This window comes from Cervus elaphus, chromosome 10 (genome assembly GCF_910594005.1).
Source record: "Cervus elaphus chromosome 10, mCerEla1.1, whole genome shotgun sequence".
Classification (NCBI taxonomy): domain Eukaryota; kingdom Metazoa; phylum Chordata; class Mammalia; order Artiodactyla; family Cervidae; genus Cervus; species Cervus elaphus.
Genome location: NC_057824.1, coordinates 18,814,834 through 18,834,275, shown reverse-complemented (window position 1 = coordinate 18,834,275; position 19,442 = coordinate 18,814,834). Strand labels below are relative to the sequence as shown.

General features: G+C 51.2%; 1 protein-coding gene across 1 annotated transcript in view; it reads right to left on the bottom strand.

Moving 5' to 3' along the window:
- Nucleotides 1-9,071, bottom strand: part of SEC14L5 (SEC14 like lipid binding 5) — a 37,012-nt gene extending 27,941 nt beyond the window's left edge. The window contains exons 1-2 of the mRNA XM_043914246.1: nucleotides 8,206-9,071; nucleotides 7,473-7,587 (exon numbers count right to left, since the gene is read on the bottom strand). Of these exons, the coding sequence (XP_043770181.1) occupies nucleotides 7,473-7,535 (63 nt within the window). The 5' untranslated portion in view covers nucleotides 7,536-7,587; nucleotides 8,206-9,071. The remainder of the gene's footprint in view (nucleotides 1-7,472; nucleotides 7,588-8,205) is intronic.
- Nucleotides 9,072-19,442: the final 10,371 nt, after the last annotated feature.

Genomic DNA, 19,442 nt, shown 5'->3' with positions numbered 1-19,442 from the left:
CCTGCTCTTCCTCATGAAAATTCAAAGGAAGCTGGAACGCTGCTTACCCCAAACCTTCCAGAGTAGGGAAAGAACACGCAAACCACACCCACGTATTCTAGCTTGAATCCTCACCTTTCCTTTCCTGCTGCAGGCTGGACTCAGACACCGAGCACGTGACCATCGCACAAAGTGTGCTCCTCAGGGGACTTCCTCATCCACCCGCAGCTTCCCCTGCAAGCCTGGGAGACCCCAGGACCAAGGTATCAATCCTCTCAGCTCCCCGCTACTTTTAAAAAATTGTGGTGTGTCTCATACTATAAAATGCACCCTTTTAAAGTGTACAGTTCAGTGGATTGTATTAGAACATTCACAAAGGCGTGCAAACATTAGCACTGTCTAATATAAGAATGTTTCATCACCCCCAGGAGAAACCCCACACCTGGACTTCCCTGGTGGCACAGTGGCTAGAAGTCTGCCTGCCTGCACAGGATGTGGGTTTGATCCCTGGCTGGGGAAGATGTCACAGGCCGTGGAGCGACCAAGCCCGAGCACCACAACGACTGTGCCCATGTGCTCCCATAGCCTGTGCTCTGTGACAAGGGACGTCACCGCAAAGAGTAGCCTCCGCTCGCTGTACCTGGAGAAGGCCTGTGCACGGTGACAAAGACCCAGCACAACTGGAAAATAAGTTCATTAATTAAAAGCAAGAAACCCCACACCCATCACAGTCACTCCCTGCCCAGGCAACCACTAATCCACTTTTTTTTTTAAGATCATTTTTTATGTAGACTATTTCATTTTTCGAATTTGTCACAATATTGTTCCTGTTTCACATTTTGGTTTTTTGTCCATGAGGCATGTGGGATCTCGGCTCCCCAGTCAGGGATGGACCCTCACCCCCTGCACTGGAAGGCCAAGTCCTAACCACCGGACCACCAGGGAAGTCCCCTAAATCCACTTCCTATCTCTTTGGATTTGCCTTTTCTGGACATTTCACGTGAATGGAATCATAAAATACATGATATTTTGTATCTGGCTTCTTTCACCGAGCATCATGTTCTTGAGGTTCATCCATGTTGTAGCCTGTGTCTGCGCTTTATTCCTTTTCACGGCTGCATAATATTCCATTGTGTGGCACTCCCTGCTCTTGGCAGAGTTGCTCAGAGTTGCTGAAGGAGCCTTCAGACACCCGATGGCAGCAGTGTCTTCTCAGCTGATGAAGGGAAGCAGGCATGGGAGAATCAGGGTGACATCATCCTGAGTCTTTTGAAATGATTGCTGTATATAATCTATAGAAACAGCTATATCCAGATGGCCCTGTAGCCGAGCAACCTGCGGCTATTCCGGTTGAGGTCAGCTCAGGAGACAAAATGATGGAGACAGAGGATCAGAAGGACCCTGCAGGGGGCGAGAGTGGGATGTGGAGAAGTAGCGGGGACAAAGCCCTGGGTTTAGAGCCTGCCCATGCTCCCTGCCAGCGAGGTGACCTCAACTTAACCTAAGACTCAGTCTCTCCAGGAAAAAAAAGAGGATGACGATGATAATGACAATGCTATCAACTTTGTGAGGGTTGCTGAGAAGACTAAAGGGAGACATGGTATGTAAGGCAGATAGCACAGTGCCAGACACGTTTTTCTTAAATGAGCAACGGTAAACCAACAGGGACAAGATTTTATATTTGTACAACCATGTTCACAACATTTATTCACAATAGCCAAAAAGTGGAGACAACCCAAATGTCCATTGATGAAGGAATGATTAAACAAACCATGGTCCAGCCATATGGGGGGAATATTATGCAGCCATTAAAAAGAATGACATATTGACACAGGCTAAAACATGGATGAACCTTGAAAACATAATGCTCAGTGGAAGAAGCCAGTCACCAAACAACAAATGCTATTTGATTACACTTATATGAGATTCCTAGAGTCATTCCTAGATTCATTGAGACAGAAAGTAGAACTGTGTTTGCTGGGACCGGTGGTGGGGCAAATGGGGAGTTAGTGTTTAATGAGAACAGAGTTTCAGTTTGGGAGGATGAAAAAGTTGTGGCCATGATGGGTGCCCAACAATGTAACTGCACTTAATGCCACTGAACTGTATCCCTGAAAATGGTAAATTTTGTGTAATGTATATTTTACCACAATTTTTAGGAAAAAGAAGCCAGCTGATGGATGGTTTCTAGCCCTGCCAGATCAGGATTTGCAATGGGGTTTCAGGTCTTTGTTTATTTGTTTATCATCAGCATCTCTGTCTCTAGGTTTTTCCTTCCCCACTGGATTTCCCAGTGGCCTCATACGTACCACACCTGGGACCCTGTAGATAAGCAGCCAATATTTGCTGAAGGAGGGAGGGAAGGGAGGAAGGAGGGAGGGAAAGAGGGGAGGAGAGGAGGGAGGGAGAGAAATGAGAAATGAAGGAAGGATGGCAGGAAGGAAGGGAGGGGCAGTCTCAGGGGAAGGAAACAGGAAGTTGGCCCATCCTCACAGACGCATACCTAGAAGAGGATGAGCAGACCAGGCCCCCATCTCGGCAAGATGTGGGCTTCTGTCCACACAGGGACATGTAGCACCAGGTCAGCATGGTGATGGGAGGGAAACGCTGTTTTAGATTTTCCAAGTGTCTCAGGAATGCACCTGGCCTTGGTCACTTCTGCTCCCCGCCCCATCCCCTACCAAACCCCCAGCCCACCCTCTCACCTCCGGGATGAAAACCCTTCCTCCGACCCACTTTCCACACCTTCCCAAATCTCCCAACGTCCTTGAAGGGACGAACTGAACCCTGTGGGTTCATAGAAGCCCAACTAAGCCGCCTTCATTTCTTCAGAGAGACAAGTTCTGTCCCAGAGGCCTTGGCACAGAGGGGCAGGCAGGCTGCCCATCTCCACCCCTCACCGCAAAGTGTGGATGACTTACAAGGCCTCTGGCTGCTGACCAACGGGCCCTTCTCCGTGTTCCCGAGTGCATGCGTGCTCAGCCACGTCAGTGGTGTCCCACACTTTGCAACCCTATGGACCGTAGCCCTCCAGGCTCCTCTGTCCACGGAATTCTCCAGGCAAGAATACTGGACTGGGTTGCCATGTCCTCTCTCAGAGGATCTTCCTGACCCAGGGATAGAACCCACGTCTCCTGTGGCTCCTGCATTGCAGGTGGATTCTTTACCACTGAGCCACCAGGAAAGCCCCTGTGTGTTCCCTACAATGCCCTATTCTTTCTTCCCCGCCACAAATCTTGCTACCTGGTATTGCCTGGAATGACTTTCTCTCATACACACACACACACACACACACACACACACACACACACACACACACATACACACACACACACACACACACACACACTGCAAGCTCTGTGAGGGCAGGAAGGGATCCTGTCAGGAGAACCAAGTCAAAACAATGAGAACAAGACAGACAAGGTCTCCGTCTTTCTGAAGCCTAATGAAAAAGACCCATATAAACAAACAAGCAAATTCCATGTAAACAAGTAGGCAAGCAAATTAACAGAATAATGATGCATTTCAGAAAAAGTGCTAAGAATGACACTGTTTTATAGCCCTGGCACCTGGTACGATGCTTGGCATACTATAGAAACTCAATAAATATTTGTGGAATGCATTCATGCGTGAATTAATGCATGCATTCACAAATGAATGAGGGCCGAAAGCTGATCTCAGGACCCCCTGAAATCTGAAGATGACTTTGTAGTGGATCAGCTCCATTCTCCCAGCCCCAGTAGGAGCCGGTCAGGGCCCTGGAAGCAATCCAGGGTGGAAAATGTTGCTTCCCTTAATCCGTTAGCAACGGGATCAGATGACAGGCTCCAGGGAACTAATTTAAACACATTTAAATAAGGCCCCTGCTGCTTTATTAAAACTACATCCCTAACAATGATTTCAACTGCAACTGTCTGTTGACCTGGGCTGCAAGGATCTACCTTCAGGAGCTACTCCTTATTAATAACCCATTTGCTAAATTACAGGCTGTTTATCAATACAAAAGTCCAGGTCTTTAATATTTTAACACAATTGCCACTGACAGCCCTCACCTCTATAACCCTTCCTCCTCAGGATCAGCCAGCCTATTGTCCAGGAAATTCTACTCCATGCCATCTTCCTTCTTAAGGTTTGCAGAATCTGAGATGACCTGAAGTCACAGGGCTTTGAACCCCACAGGGACCCCTGGGCAGTGGACAGACAAGAGGCATACAGGTCACTTCTGAAGCCGCCTCAGCCACGGGCACACAGATGTTTACTGAACATCAGAGTCAGAATCTGGAATATCTGACTGTGTGCCCAGGCTATGGGGTCGTGCGCGCATGCATGCTAAGTTGCCTCAGTCGTGTCTGACTCTGGGCGACCCTATGGACTGCAGCCCGCCAGGCTCCTCTGTCCATGGGATTCTCCAGGTCAAGAATACTGGGGTGGGTTGCCGTGCCCTCCTCCAGGGGGTTTTCCCAACCCAGGGGTCAAACCTGGGTCTCTTTTGTCTCCTGCATTGGCAGGCGGGTTCTTTACCGCTAGTGCCACCTGGGAAGCCCCTCTGAGGAGCAGGGGACTTCATTACTCCATTTCACAGGTGAGAACCCAGAGCCAGGGGCCAGCCTGGAGAATCTGACTGGTAACCTCCACCCATTCAGGAGAGCCCAGAGGAGCTGGAAATCATTCAGTACCGGCTACAGGCTGACCAGAGAGTGACCTTCAGAGCGCAGGTAACCAGAGTCCACCGTCCAAACCACAGCCTTTGTGTCCATACCAGGATCTCCACAAAGACCCCGCCCCACCTCCAGGGACCCCACATTCAAAGGGACCAGGGATTCTGCCAGCCTTGGATACTAGCTGCCTCCATTGTCTTAACTGTTTTCTTCTGCTTACCGAGAGAATACAAGCTCATTGTTCTGAACCCAATAATACAGAACGCTTTCAAGAAAGGAAAAAGCAAAGGTCCCTGGAATTCCAAGCTTCAGAAACAGAATTCATGTCAAGGAATTTGGCCCAAATGGGAGAGAGACACTCATTCATTGAATTAGTTACATTTTTGAAATGGAAGAGAAAAAATAATTTTTAAAAAAATTAATGCTGGGTCTAGAAAGGTTACCTTAGTATTATTTTATAACCAATTCCACGAACACAGTTTCAGTGGTATGGTGGAATATCTGCAAAGGGACGTTTTGATTCTCAAGTCAGTTTTGTTAAACAGAAAAACCAAAAGGCCAGCTCGTCTGGTCAGTCGGATGTGGTCAAAATAGCCAAGTTCATCCGAAACTTCCTCGGCATCTGACCCAAACTGAGGGCAAGTGTTTAGCTGAGAAACAAAGACCGACATTAAGTGCAGAAAACCCCTTTTGTGCCCACACAGCGAGCGAGTTATGTTGAGTTATGCAACTATTTTGGGTACAATGATGTTTTGTAAACAGTTGGCAAAGTGGCTTTGTCCCATGTTGGGGTAGTTTGGGGCCATTTTGCCAAACAAGAACTGTATGGAGATAAGGTAACACAGTATTTGAAAAAAAAAAAAAAAAACAAATGACAAATTGGCACAATACAGGTAATACATATCTGAAAACGTCTATTTCCTGTTGTCCCACAAGTATTTATCCAGCAGCACCTAAAGATTATTAACAGTTATGGGAGTAAACTGAGTCCTTCGGCCTGCATGTGTGGAACTCAAAGCTGATGAAATATGCTTCACGTATTCCACTAGTCTTTTTTTTTTTTTTTTGGCTACACTGGGTGTTAGTTGTGGCACGTAGGATCTTCGTTGCTGGGCTCTTGATATAGTTCCCCAACCCGGGGATCAAACCCAGGCCCCCTGTATTAGGCGCGCTGAGTTTTAACCCCTGGACCACCAGAGAAGTCCTCCAATAGTCCTGTTAATACAGTCTTAAGTGTTACATTAGTGGACATTTTTATGTTAAAATGCAATGATAGTAATTTTTTTTTTTTTTAAGAATCCTAAACATACTAAGGGTGGCTCAGTGCTAAAGAAGCTGCCTGCCAATGCAGCAGACACAGATTCCATCCCTGGGCCGAGAAAATCCCCTGAAGAAGGCAATGGCAACCCACTTCAGTATTCTTGCTTGGAAAATCCCATGGACGGAGGAGCCTGGCAGGCTAGTCCATAGGATTACAGAAAAGTTGGACACAACTTAGGGACTACAACAATAGCAACATGAGTCCTCAATTTAGAGACGAAAAGTGTAGGCTCAGAGAGGTTAAGTAACTTGCCCAAGGTCACCCAGCTTGTCGATAAAACCCCAGGCTTGCTCCTGATAATTTCCTGACCTGGCATCATCCACACATAACCACACAGCATGATTACTCTAATGATGCTTTTTAATCTTTTACGTGACTATAAACATATATGTAGGTAGATTCACAGAAGAGATGTGGGGAGGACACACACAGGGCCTTCTATCCAACACTGCAAGTCGTTGGGTAAACGGCTGGGATTAAGCAACCAAGAATGGGATGAGGAGGATGAGAGTGGATCCTGGCGTTTCTTACACTTTCACTATCATCACTGATAACACCATGCGGTATAATTACAGGAAGAGCCGCATTTAGTGAGCACCTACTATGTGCCAGGCGCCGAGCCAGAGGCACCAGGCACTCTTTCATCGACTCTTCATCACAACCCCACAGCGTCGCCCCTGATCTATGGAGTAGGGAAGCTCCGAGAGCCAGAGTGATGGCATCAAGAAGGAAACCCACAGCGGCCCGACCCCAGCACCGGCCCCAGGGGCTCAGACTGCTGATCCGGGAGGCCGAGGGTGCGGGAGCCAATTCTACGTCACACAGCCCTTCTGAATCCCAATAAACAACTGCTCCCAGACCCTTCCTGCCCACATGTGCCCCCCTCCCCCTGGTCTCAGCTCCCTGGATGGGGAGGGGAGGGGGTGTGAGAGCAGACGGAGGACATGGAGGGTGTTGTGGTTAAACTCAAGGCTCTGGAGTCCCCCCATGTGGACCCCAGCCCAGCTCCACCTCTTCTCGCCGCCGAGCCTAAGACCATCCTTGTCCGAGTGTCAGTGTAATGGAGCAAAATGAGAATAATAAGAGCTATTGGGAATTAAACCAAACAACATATGTAAAGACTTAGCAAACCATGGACAAATGGCTGCTGTCATCATCTTCATTGCATATGTACCATTATTAATATTATTATTACTATCACTACACAAAAGACGGCAGCAGCTTGGCCCCGATACCCTTTTTCTGTCAAAGGAGACTGAGATAACAGATAAGCTTCAACAAGGAAAACAAAGACCTTGTGTCTTGCTCAGTGCGCAAGGGTCCTAGAAGTTGTGGCAAAAGATGGGATGGCAGAGGGGTCCTGGTTAGAAGCTGGACCCATCCGGTCAGCGGAGTAGCTCATTAATTCCTTCCGATCTAGGGGTTTGAGGGTTTCCTTTTCCTTCCCATCATGGCTGACCTCTTGGGGCCCTCCAACTGTCACACAAGGGGCCCCGGGATCAGGGGTCACTCACCACCATGACCAGCTCGAATGGGTGCTTGTAGACACGGACGGGAGACTGGTACTTCTGCACCATGTTCTTGAAGGACCAGCGGCAGGAGCCGGCCAGGCAGGATTGGGCGCTGAGCCTGGGTGAGGGCAACTGGTGAGGGAGCAGCTCCCTCCAGCTGAAGCAGGAGCCCGGGCCTCAGCTCCCCCTGGCCAGGGGTAGGCCCACCACCCGTCTGGACCCACCCACACACGTCCCCAGCTCTCAAAGCAAGGGGGCCAATGTGAACCCCAAGTTACTTCCAGTCAGACCCCCAACACTTGTCTCACCCATTACCCAATGCCCCAGACCACACTCGATCCTCAGGAGCAATCAGTACCCCCCAAACTTTCCTCCCTTCTCGTCCCTTCATGCTGGGGACCCCGGTAAACCCCCATAAAGCCACCGAGCTGGAAACATCCCCACTATTCATTCGCCCACGCAACCCACAAGAATCATTGCACTTGCGCTCCCATTTTCCTCCAAGATCCCCTAATATACACACAGGTCTTCACCAGTGCCTCTGCCACACAAGCACACACATGCACGACTCCCCTCCCACATGAGAGAGCCCTTGCACACGAACTCAACTTTACACACACACCCAGCTCCACACGCACAGTTCCCTAGATGCGCACAGACGTTCACACACATGCACACACACAGATGCAAACGCACGCACGTAGGCACATCCAAGCTCCCCAAAAGGCCAACTCACCCTCGCCCTGGGAGTCTCCGGCGACGCAGACCCGGGGCTGAGCAAAGCTGAGTCCGCCGGAGTCCTCCGCGGCCGCCTGGCCCAGAGCGCAGCACCTAGGGCGGGGCGCAACCGCGATCGCCAGACCCTGAAGTCCGAGCCAGCGATCGCTGATCCTGGGCGGTCGGGTCTTGCACACCCTGCACCATCCGGGTTGGTCTGGGAGGGGCCTGCTGGGTGGGAGCGCTCCAGCACCCAGGACAGCGAAGATCCTGTCCTGACCTGGCTCCACCCCCGCCCCACCCCCCACCCCCACCCCCCGACTCAGCCCCGGCCCCGCCCAGATTTACCTCCGGACAGGCCCCGCCCCAAACTGGCTCCACCCCGTATTAGCTCCGCCCTTCATTTTACACATCTTTCTTTAACCGCGCCTTCACCTCGGCCCTGCCTCCAGACTGACCACGCCTCATGCAGGCCCCGCCTCCGCCGGGTCCCGCCCCTAAAGCACCCAGCCTCAGCGGTGGCTCAGCCCCAGGGAGACCCCGCCCCAAGGCTCTAACCCCAGTCTCGTTCTGCCCCCAGTCTAACCCTTGCCCCTCCCAGCCAGGCTTGTCCCAGTTCAGTTCACGTTTGGCCAGTTCCCTAACGGGCAACCCCCTCCTCCTGGGCTCTGAGTCCAATCCCTCCACTGGCCACACCCCAGAGCCCTCCTGACCCCGCCGGGGATCTTTCATTCACTTTGCCCGCTTTATAGAGCGCCTGCTGAGTGTCAGGATTTGCCAGGCGCTGGAGAGTTCTCAGTGAACAAAACAGGTAAAAAGTCCTTGCCCTCGTGGAGTTTACCTCTCAGTGAGGGGAGTGTGTGTGTGTGCATGCTAAGTCGCTTCAGTCGTGTCCAACTCTGCACTCCATGCACTGTAGCCCACCAGGCTCCTCTTTCCATGGGATTCTCCAGGCAAGAATACTGGAATGGATTGCCGTTTTTCCTCCTTCAGGGGATCTTCCTGACCCAGGGATCAAACCTGCGTCTCTTATGTCTCCTGCATTGTCAGGTGGGTTCTTTACTGCTACCACTACCTGAGAGAGAGGCATTAAATAAGACAAATACAATACTGTGTGTCATGGGGAGAAATGCCAGCGTGAAAAAAATAACCAGGGAAGGGATTCAAGAAGCCAGCAGAGTGAGGGTACAATTTAATACACGGTGGACTGGTAGAGTGAAGTTTCCCCCATCATTCATTCTCATTTTAGCTCACACGCAAACCCTTCTGGCCTTTGAAGGATTCAGGAGACCCAGCATCCCTTCCACAGCTCCCCTCTTCCTCTCCCTCTCTGGCTTGGAGGAGCCAAGAGGCTGGCTCCAGACAATCACGTCTTCCGTGTATTCATTCATTTGACATGTACTGAGCACCTAGTGTGTGCCAGCCCTGTGTGACTTCATCCATTTGCAAGAGGAAATCGGACAGGCTAGCCTGCTCTTGCGTGACCCACAGTCCTGGGCAGGGAGAGGGTGTACTGGGAGACAGCGCTCTATTTAGCAAATGTATTGTTGCCCTTTGTGATAACCAGCCCCTAGCTTCCTTCCTAGCATATGTCACACTCTGTAATCATCTTATTTACTTTTTCATTTTATCTCTTTGTAGCTCTGACCCAGGAGACTGAGCTCCACAAGGGCAGAGACCTTATCTGTCTTACTCATGTGCCTGGCCAGAGTCCACGGGATCTTACTGGGGACCTGGCACATTGGTGCCCAGTATGTTTTCTTGATTAGGGTTTTTCAAGGATGGTGAAACTGAAGCTCCAATCCTTTGACCACCTGATGCAAAGAGCCAACTCATTAGAAAAGACCCTGATGCTGAGAAACATTGAAGGCAGGAGGACAAGGGGACGACAGAGGATGAGATGGTTGGATGGCATCACCGACTCGATGGGCATGCGTTTGAGCAAGCTCCGGGAGATGGTGAAGAATGAGGAATCCTAGTGGGCTGCAGTCCATGGGGTCTCGAAGAGTGGGACGCGACTGAGCGACTGAACATCAAGAATGGAGAAGGAGCGCCCCAGGTCCCATGTCTGCCACAAGATGGCAGCACAGTCCATGGCTCCTGGAGTCGCCACGAAGGGGAACGGTCGGGGGGAGATGGGAGCCCCGAGGTGCACCGCGGTATCCAGGGTTCATCAGGGAAACCCCCATCTCCTCCTGGGCGTCTTGCAGGGCGCGTAGTGAGCATTCACTCGGTTGCCTGTTGTTACAGCACGATTGCCGTTAGCTGGCACAAAGTAAGCACAGAATGGGATGCTAGAGGATAAAGGATATCCTGGAAGGAAAAAGCGGAGCGATCGATTCCAAACTCTCCAGCTCCGAAGACCGCCCCCCCCGCCCCCACTCCCCAGCTGGGCGAAGGTTGAAATGCAGATTCCCGGGCACCGCTGGAAGAGCCTAGGAATTTGCTTGTTTAACAAACTCTCCGAGTGGTTCTTCAAAGTGGACACGCCTGGCAGTGCTGGAGGTCATTCCCAGCGCTGGGATTTCAGGACGCTGAGGATTTGCGGGCCCTGAGGAGGCGGGTGGGGCGCTCATAAGTGGGGGAGGTCGGCTCTCAAGAGCTCCTCCCACATGGGGGGCGTGCTCGCTGTTCCCAGTACCGTGTTCTGCCCAGACGGAATCTTCCGGGTCACCTCCACGCGTGTCTCCTTTGCCACAGAAGGTGCCGGCTTGGGGGAGCAGGAGCGGGCGTGAGAGATGCAAGGAGTGGGAGCAAGAAAAGCCACGAGGAGCAGAGGAGAGGCCCTGAGGCTGCAGGGAGGCTCCGGGACTCCTGGCTACAGTCAGCGCCGCCCCTGCCCACAACCCGTGAGGACGCCACTGCGGGGAGGGGGGTTAGGCGGGAAAGGGGTGCGACAGGTGCGTGCGCACAGCTCAGAGTGGAAAATGGGGCCCAGAGGGGAGGGAGAGCCTAACTCCCCCCTCCTCCAGCCAAAGCAAAGAATCAGTAACAGCACCACCTGCCACGTGCTTCTATCACAGCACTGTTTTTCTATCCGTCCTCCCTACCGTTTATTGAGCACTTACTTGGCACAGTGCAGAATCAGGCAAGGGGCTTCCGTGGTGGCTCAGAGGTTAACAATCCACCTGCAATGCAGGAGATGCAGGTTCCATCCCTGGGTCGAGATGATCCCCCGGGGGAGGGCATGGCAATCCACTCCAGTCTTCTTGCCTGGAAAATTCCATGGACAGAGGAGCCGGGCGGGCTACAGTCCTTGGGGATCGCAAAGAGTCAGACAAGACTGAAGCAACTTAGGGCGCGCGCAGGCACATACCAGGCATGGTTCTAAGGCTTTACAAACATTCAAACACTTAATCCTCAAAAATAGCCCCTGTAGTGATGAAAACGTTTTGGCACTCCATAGAGGCGGCGGTTGCACAACATTGTGAATGCTCTGAATGCCACTGAATTGTACACATTGAAATGGTTCATTTTATCTTTTATAACTACACCTACCCTGAATATTCATTGGCAGAGCTGCAACTGAAGCTCCAATACTTTGGCCACCTGATGCGAAGACTCGACCCATTGGAAAAGACCCTGATGTTGAGAAAGACTGAAGGCAAAAGGAGAAGAGGGCGGCAGAGGATAAGATCGTTAGATAACATCACTGACTCAATGGACATGAATTTGAGCAAACTCCAGGAGATAGTGGAGGACAGAGGAGCCCGGAGTGCTTCAGTCCACGGAGTCACATGGAGCTACTGAACAACAACCAACTATACCTCAATTAAAACAAGCAGCGTTTTCAGGTCAAAACTCTGTTAATCCTCATTTTAAAGACAAGGAAACTAAGGCACAGAAAGGTTGAGTAACCTGCCCTAGGTCACACAGCTAGCAAGGGAGTCAAACCCAGGACTTCTTCCCCCAGAGCTGCAGTGGAAGTACCCGAAAGGTGTGATTTTCCCAGCCTGAGCTTCAGAGATATCCAGGCACCCTGGTCAGGACTGAAAGTGAAAGTGAAGTTGCTCAGTCATGTCTGACTCTGGGATCCCATGGACTGCAGCCTCCCAGGCTCCTCCATCCATGGGATTTTCCAGGCAAGAATCTGGAGTGGGTTGCCATTTCCTTCTCCAAGGGAATCTCCCCGACTCAGGGATTGAACCCAGGTCTCCTGCATTGCAGGCAGACGCTTTACCCTCTAAGCCACCTGAGGAGGTACCAAAAGGCTGGGCTGATCCAATGGGAACACTGGGGCATGAAGTCAGTCTCAGGGGCAGGACCTTTAGCCTCCACCTGCTGCTTCCTACTGGCCCTGAGAGAATGATCGAGCCTATCTGCCTATTGTTGTGGCAGGTTTTGAAGACTCCAGGAACTACCTCACATCTTTGAATATCTCCCTGCAGTTGAGCGCGTGTGTGTATGTGTGTGTGTATGTGTGTGAGATAAGGTACACATAATGGGACTTCTGTGGTCATCCAGTGGTCAAGACTCTGCACTTCCACTGCAGGGTTCAAGGTTCAACCCCTTGTCAGGGAACATGCCACATGCCATGGCAAAAAAAAATGATAATAACGTGAAATGTTTAAAAGCAGATACATTACTTTGCCAACAAAGGTCTGTCTAGTCAAGGCTCTTCTTTTTCCAGTAGTCACGTATGGATGTGAGAGTTGGACGGTGAAGAAAGCTGAGCGCCAAAGAATTGATGCTTTTGAACTGTGGTGTTGGAGAAGACTCTTGAGAGTCCCTTGGACTGCAAGAAGATCCAACCAGTCCATCCTAATGGAAATCAGTCCTGGGTGTTCATTGGAAGGACTGATGTTGAAGCTGAAACTCCAATACTTTGGCCACCTCATGCGAAGATTTGACTCATTGGAAAAGACCCTAATGCTGGGAAGGATTGGGGGCAGGAGGAGAAGGGGACGACAGAGGATGAGATGGCTGGATGGCATCACCGACTCAATGGGCATGAGTTTGGGTAGACTCTGGGAGTTGGTGATGGACAGGGAGGCCTGGTGTGCTGCCATTCATGGGGTCGCAAAGAGTCGGACACGACTGAGCAACTGAACTGAACTGAACTGAATAACATGAAAATTACAAGTTTTAGCCATTTTCTTTCTTTCTCTCTCTCTCTCTTTTTTTTTTCCTGACAAAGCCAGAGACTTTACTGGGGAGTGGCACCCAGCTGGAGAACAGGAGGACTAAGTTATTTTCAAGTGTACAATTCAGTGGCTTTTCATGCATTCACGAGGCTGTGCATCCATCACTGCTATCTAGTTTCAGAACATTTTTATCACCACAAAAGAAAACTGATACCCATCAAAGCAGCCACTCCTTCCTACTCCCCTTGCCCCAGTCCTGGCAATCCTCAGTCTGCTTTCTGCATCACATTGCATTTGTCCTGGGGCTGCTTCTAATCCTGTTCCTTCTTCCTCCTCCCCAGAGCTCAGAGACCTCCCAGACTGGGGAACCTCCAGGGCCATCAGGGTCATTGGCAAGGGTGGTCATGTACGGATGTGCAGGTTGTAGCCTGCACAACTCTGTGTGGTTGTCCTGGTCACTGGGCAGCTTCGATGGAGCAGAGGCTGAATCTGGGGTCAGCAGGAGTTGGAGGAGGGAAGCAAGGGGAGGGGAACCTGACCTAGAGGGCTGCATAGCCAGACCCCACTCACCTCAACCCCCAGCCCACCCCCAAGTCTGGTCACTTCCATACAAACGCTCTGGGATTCCAGCAGGCATTGAATGTGGAGTCGGGGTCCAAAGGTGAGCAAAAGTGTCGGAGCCCAGGAGCTCTCAGCGAGGAGGAGAGGAAGCGGAAGGGAAGGTAGGATGCCCTAGCAGAGTCGCAGGGCCCTTGAGAGGGGGCAGGGTAGCAGGGTGGTGGGCGGCGGGTGCCGGAGTCCAGACAGGCCTGTGTGCATGTTCTGGCCCTGTCACCTCCCAGTGTTCCAGCAGTGTGTGTGGCTGCATTATCCCCCCCTTTAAAATGGGGAGGATGTGGAAATGTTTCAGCCTTCAAAAGGAAGGAAAGGCCCGTGGATGAACCTTGAAGACATTGTGCTCAGTGGAAGAAGCCAGACAGAGAAGGACAGATATTGCACGATCCTACTTCCATGTCGTCAGGTTCACAGGCTTGGAACACAGAGGGGTGGCTGCCAGAGGTGGGAGGGAGGCAGGGGCAGGGGAAGGGGAGTTAATGTTTAATGGGTGCAGAGTTTCAGTTTTGCAAGATGAGAAATTTGAGGAAGTCGTGGAGGTAGATAGCGGTGAGGGTTGCACAACAGTGTTGAGCACACTTAATGCCACTGAACTTGTACTTAAAAATGGTTAAGGGACTTCCTTGGAGATCTAAGGCTTCTCCTTCCAGGGCAGGGGATGTGGGTTCAATCCCCGGTCAGGGAGCTAGAATCCCATGTGCCTAGTGGCCAAAAAGCCAAATCATAAAACAGAAGCAGTGTTATAACAAATTCAGTAAAGACTTTCTAAATAAAAATGGGGCTTCCCTGGTGGCTCTGTGGTAAAGAATCCTCCTGCCAGTGCAGGAGACGTGGGTTCAATCCCTGATCCATGAGGATCCCACATACCTCAGAGCAACTAAGCCGGTGCACCACAGCTATTGAGCCTGAGCTCTAGAGTCCATGAGTTGCAACTACTGAAGCCCTTGTGCCCTAGAGCCCGCGCTCCGCAACAAGAAACCATCACGATGAGAAGCCACAATTAGGGAGTAACTTCCGCTCACTGCAACTAGAGAAAAGCCCACTCAGCAACGAAGACCCAGCACAGCCAAAAATAAGAAATAAATTAAAAAATTTTTAAAAAGACTTAAAATGGTCCACATCAAGAAAACCTCTAAAAACATGATTAAAATGGTAAATTTCATACTATGTATATTTTATCACGATAATAATAAAAAAAAAACCTCATTGGAGAAGTTGATAAAACAAAATAGTGCTAAATAGTGCCAGCTTGGAGAGAGAGTCCATTTCCCACGAGACTCTGTTGAGAGGGTGGTGTTGAAATGGAAGGGGAAGGAGACACCCACTCCCCTGCACCTTTCTTTCCCACCTCCGTCATGACCTTCCTTTGGCCCAAAGTCATCTGGATGGTAGGACAGACAAAGTCCCCTGTGGGGCAGGGAAGAAGGGCCCCATGTGTGAATTCCCCACGGCCGCTGTAACGGATCAGCACACTCTTAGTGGCTTTAAAAAACAACACAAATGGGGACATCCCTGGTGGTCCAGTGGTGAAGAATCCAGATCCCACATGCATCGGGGCAGCTAAACCCATGAGCTCCCAATGCAGGGGGCCCCGGTTCGATCCGTGATCAGGGAACAAGATCTCACATGCTGCAACTAAGACCCAACACAGCCAAATAAATCAGCAAATATTAAACACACACAAATGTATTATCTTACCATTCTGGAAGCTGGAAGCTGAAATCAGTCACCCTGGGCTACAGTCAAGGTGTTGACCACCTGAGTGCCTTCTGGACGGTCTAAGAGGAGAATCCGTTTCCTTGCCTTTTCCAGCTTCTGGAGCCCGTGTTCCTTGGCTGGGGGCCACTTCCTTCTTCCTCAAACTTCCTCGTTCCCATCTCTGCCACAGTCAGGCATCCCATGGCCTTCTCTTCAGGCATGTCTCTGTCTCCAGCCTCCCTCTGCCTGTCTCTTACAAAGACATCTGTCATCAGACGCAGTGCATGTGGGCTATCGCCTCAGTTGTGTCTGACTCTTTGTGACCCTATGGACTTTAGCCCCCCCCGAGATTCCTTTGTCCATGGGATTCTCCCTCCTCCAGGGGGTCTTCCTGACCCAGGGATCGAACCCACGTCTCTTATGTCTCCTTCATTGGCAGGCGGGTTCTTTACCAGTTGCTCCACCTGGTAAGCCCCATTGGATACAGTGAAATTGAAGTCACTCGGTCGTGTCCGACTGTTTGTGATCCCGTGGATCTGTCCTCTGTCCATGGGATTTTGCAGTGAAAGTGAAAGTGGAAATGAAGTCGCTCAGTCGTGTCCGACTCTTTGCAACCCTATGGACTGTAGCCTGCCAGGTTCCTCCATCCATGGGATTTTCCAGGCAAGAATACTGGAGTGGGTTGCCATTTCCCACCCAAAATCCAGAATGATCTCATCTTGAGATCCTTAATTTAATTACATCTGTAAAGACCCTTTTCTCAAATGAACTCGCGTTCCCAGGTTGCAGTGGGATAGGACTTGGACTGGTCTTCTCCGGGGGGGCCACCAGCAGCCCACTGCAGGACCCCACCCTGGGTCAACATGCTGCCCTTGGCATATGCTCTCCACCCACTTCCCTGCTCCTGTGCCCCAGAGTCCCTTCCAAAAGCCAAGTCCCTGAGCCCAAGCTCTATTTTCAGGGGGACCTGGGTGAGGATGTTCAGCAGATCAGATGTGACCTCTGCCCCCTCACCGGAGGAGGGGTGTAGGGACCAGGTGCGGGGGGGTGGGCAGAACTATAGTGCGGGCAGTCAGAAGTCTAGGAAGGATGAGGGAGGCTGGCCCTCGATGCTGGAGCCCGCACTCCAATGCTAGGAGATCAGCTCAGGTGATGATTCTGCCCGCCACGCTGGGTCAGACTAAGGGGCTAGGGATGAACGGAAAGCTAAGCCATGGGTACCGAAAGCTGAGCTTGACCTCTTCAACAGACCCCAAGGGACCCTCAGCTCCATCCCGGAGGCCCTAACTGCCCCTGCCTTGGGGAGAGGCTATGGTTCCAGGCCATTGACTGCTCCCCCACCCCAATGTGACAGTCGTCAGCCACAGGCAGCTATTTAAATTCATGAAACGGATATGAACATGTCATATATTTATGTAAATAAAAAATGTAAACAGCAAAATTAAACACGCAGTTGCACGAGCCACATTTCAAGTGCTCAACAGCTACGTGAGGCTCGTGCTGAGAGGACAGACTATTCCAGCACTTGCAGGAAGTTCCTTTGGCAAGGGCCGCTCCAAGTCACCCCCAGGGGCCGGCAGAGGCTGGGCCCTGACTCGGGAACAGGATGGACTGGGTGGGCGTGGAGCAGGGACCCCAGGGCCGGGAGGAGGAGGGTGTTTGTCCAGAGCCGACTCGCGTTGACTCATCACTTCCAAGGCCCAGGCCCGGATGGGGGATTAAGCTTGAGCCGGTGACCAGAGGTTGGCCTGGGGTGGGGAGGGGGTTAGCCTGCCGTGGCTGGGCCTCCTGGGTCCAGGGCAGGAATGTTTGACCTCAGCAGAGAGAGTAGACAAAGGGCCTGGGCAGGTCCAGACTGGGTAGATAGGCCAGCTTGCCGAGTTAGGGGCAGCTCTAGTTTAAATCAGAAATGGTCAAAACATCTGCTGCTTCACTTGTTACCACCTAGACTTTCCTCCCCGTGAGGCTATGGACCCCTGTCTTTCTGACCCCATCTGCCTATCCAGAGCCTGGCAGTATCATTGTTCCTCTGCCCACCTCCCCATGGATGAGCAGTTAGGTCATTTCATTTCTCTTTTTTTTTTAATCACAAATAATGCTTTTAATGATTTAGTTTCTTACAGTACTCATATGACAGAAACTGACAAATCCATGTTGTTGTTGTTTAGTCGCTAGGTCATGTCTGACTCTTTGCAACCCCATGGACTGTATAGCCTACCAGACTCCTCTGTCCATGGGATTTCCCAGGCAATTATGCTGGCGTGGGTTGCCATTTCCTTCTCCATTCATTTCTTTAAAAAAAAATTTTTTTTTTTTTGGCCGTGCTGCATGGCATGTGGGATCTTATTTCCTTGACTGTCCTTCGGGATATTCGAGAGATGCCGTGATCTCCCCCTAGGGACCTCATACTCACACTGTCTCCTCATTCCTACCCTACTAGCTCCCTGAGAGCCCCCTGCATTGGAAGCACAAAGTCTTTTTGGTATGTATTTATTTTGGGCTGTACTGGGTCTTCATTGCTGCCCGGGTTTTTCTCTAGTTGCGGCAAGTGGGGGCTTCTCTCTAGTTTCGATCCCTGGGCTTCTCGTTGCTGTGGCTTCTCTTGTTGCAGAGCACCGACTCTAGGGCACTCGGGCCCCAGGGCACAATAGTTGTGTCGCATGGACTTAGCTGCTCCACAGCATGTGGGATCTTCCCAGATCAGGGATGGAACCCGTGTCTCCTGCATTGGCAGGCGGATTCTTTACCACTGAGCCTCCAGAGAAGCCCCTGAAAGCGCAGAGTCTTAAACCACTGGACTATCAGGGAAGTCCCAGGTCATTTCATTTCTTTATGTGTGGTCATCAGCTTGCTTTTCTATCCCTTTCTCTTCCCAGACTGGGTTGTTCAGGCTGTATCTTGCTAGCTGCTACATCCCCAGGATGGGGAACTAGGTAGGTGCTCCATTAATGGGAAGCACGCTGGGGGCAAGATCTTCCCCTCGGGACAGGGACACCTGGTTCCCAAGGAAATATTAGTGACGCTTGGGAGGCAGGGAGGACCAGAGGAGGGAGCTGGGGGTCCCTGCCTCCAGCGAGGGGCTCCAGCCACCCACAGCCTGGGGTCTGGCTGCTTTCTTCATGGTGTCTTGGGGCCCGGTCCATGATTTTGTCTGCCTGCGGTGCTCCATCCTTGGGGATGTTCGAGAGATGCCATGATCTCCCCCTAGGGACCTGATACTTACACTGTCTCCTCATTCCTGCCCTACTAGCTCCCCAAGGGCAGGAACCTGTCCATTGTGTTCCATTTGTATCCTGAGCACCTAGAACAGGACTTGTCACATAGTCGATGCTCAATAAATATTGAATGATGGGACAAATGACTCCCTTCTCTTCCACCACAGTTCTGACTCAGGACCTACTAGCTCTGGTTGGTCCTCCTCTGGGGACCTTCCCTGGGACCACGGTACAGTGACCCTCTCAATCACACCATTCATTCATCCAACATGACACTGGGCACCTACTCTGTGCCCAGCACCTCCTGCTGAATGGTGGTTGAGGTAGGGACAAGGGTGCTTGCTCAGACCGCAGGGTTTAAATCCTGAGTCCCTTCCTGACCTTTCTGAGTAAGCATTGAATGCACTGAATACCTTGGAGCTTCAGTTTCCACATCTGAAAAGTGGGGAGAAGAAGAAGGCCAGTTTGCCCTCTTTGTTGTGGTTCCACCACTGTGTGCTTGTGTCAGAACTTATCAGATGATACACTTGAAATATATGTACTCTGTTGTATGTCTATCACACCTCGATGAAGCTAGAAATCAGTGCTAGCATGCTTCCCCGAGCAAGGCCTGGCGTACAGTAAATGCTCAACAAAAGTCGTTA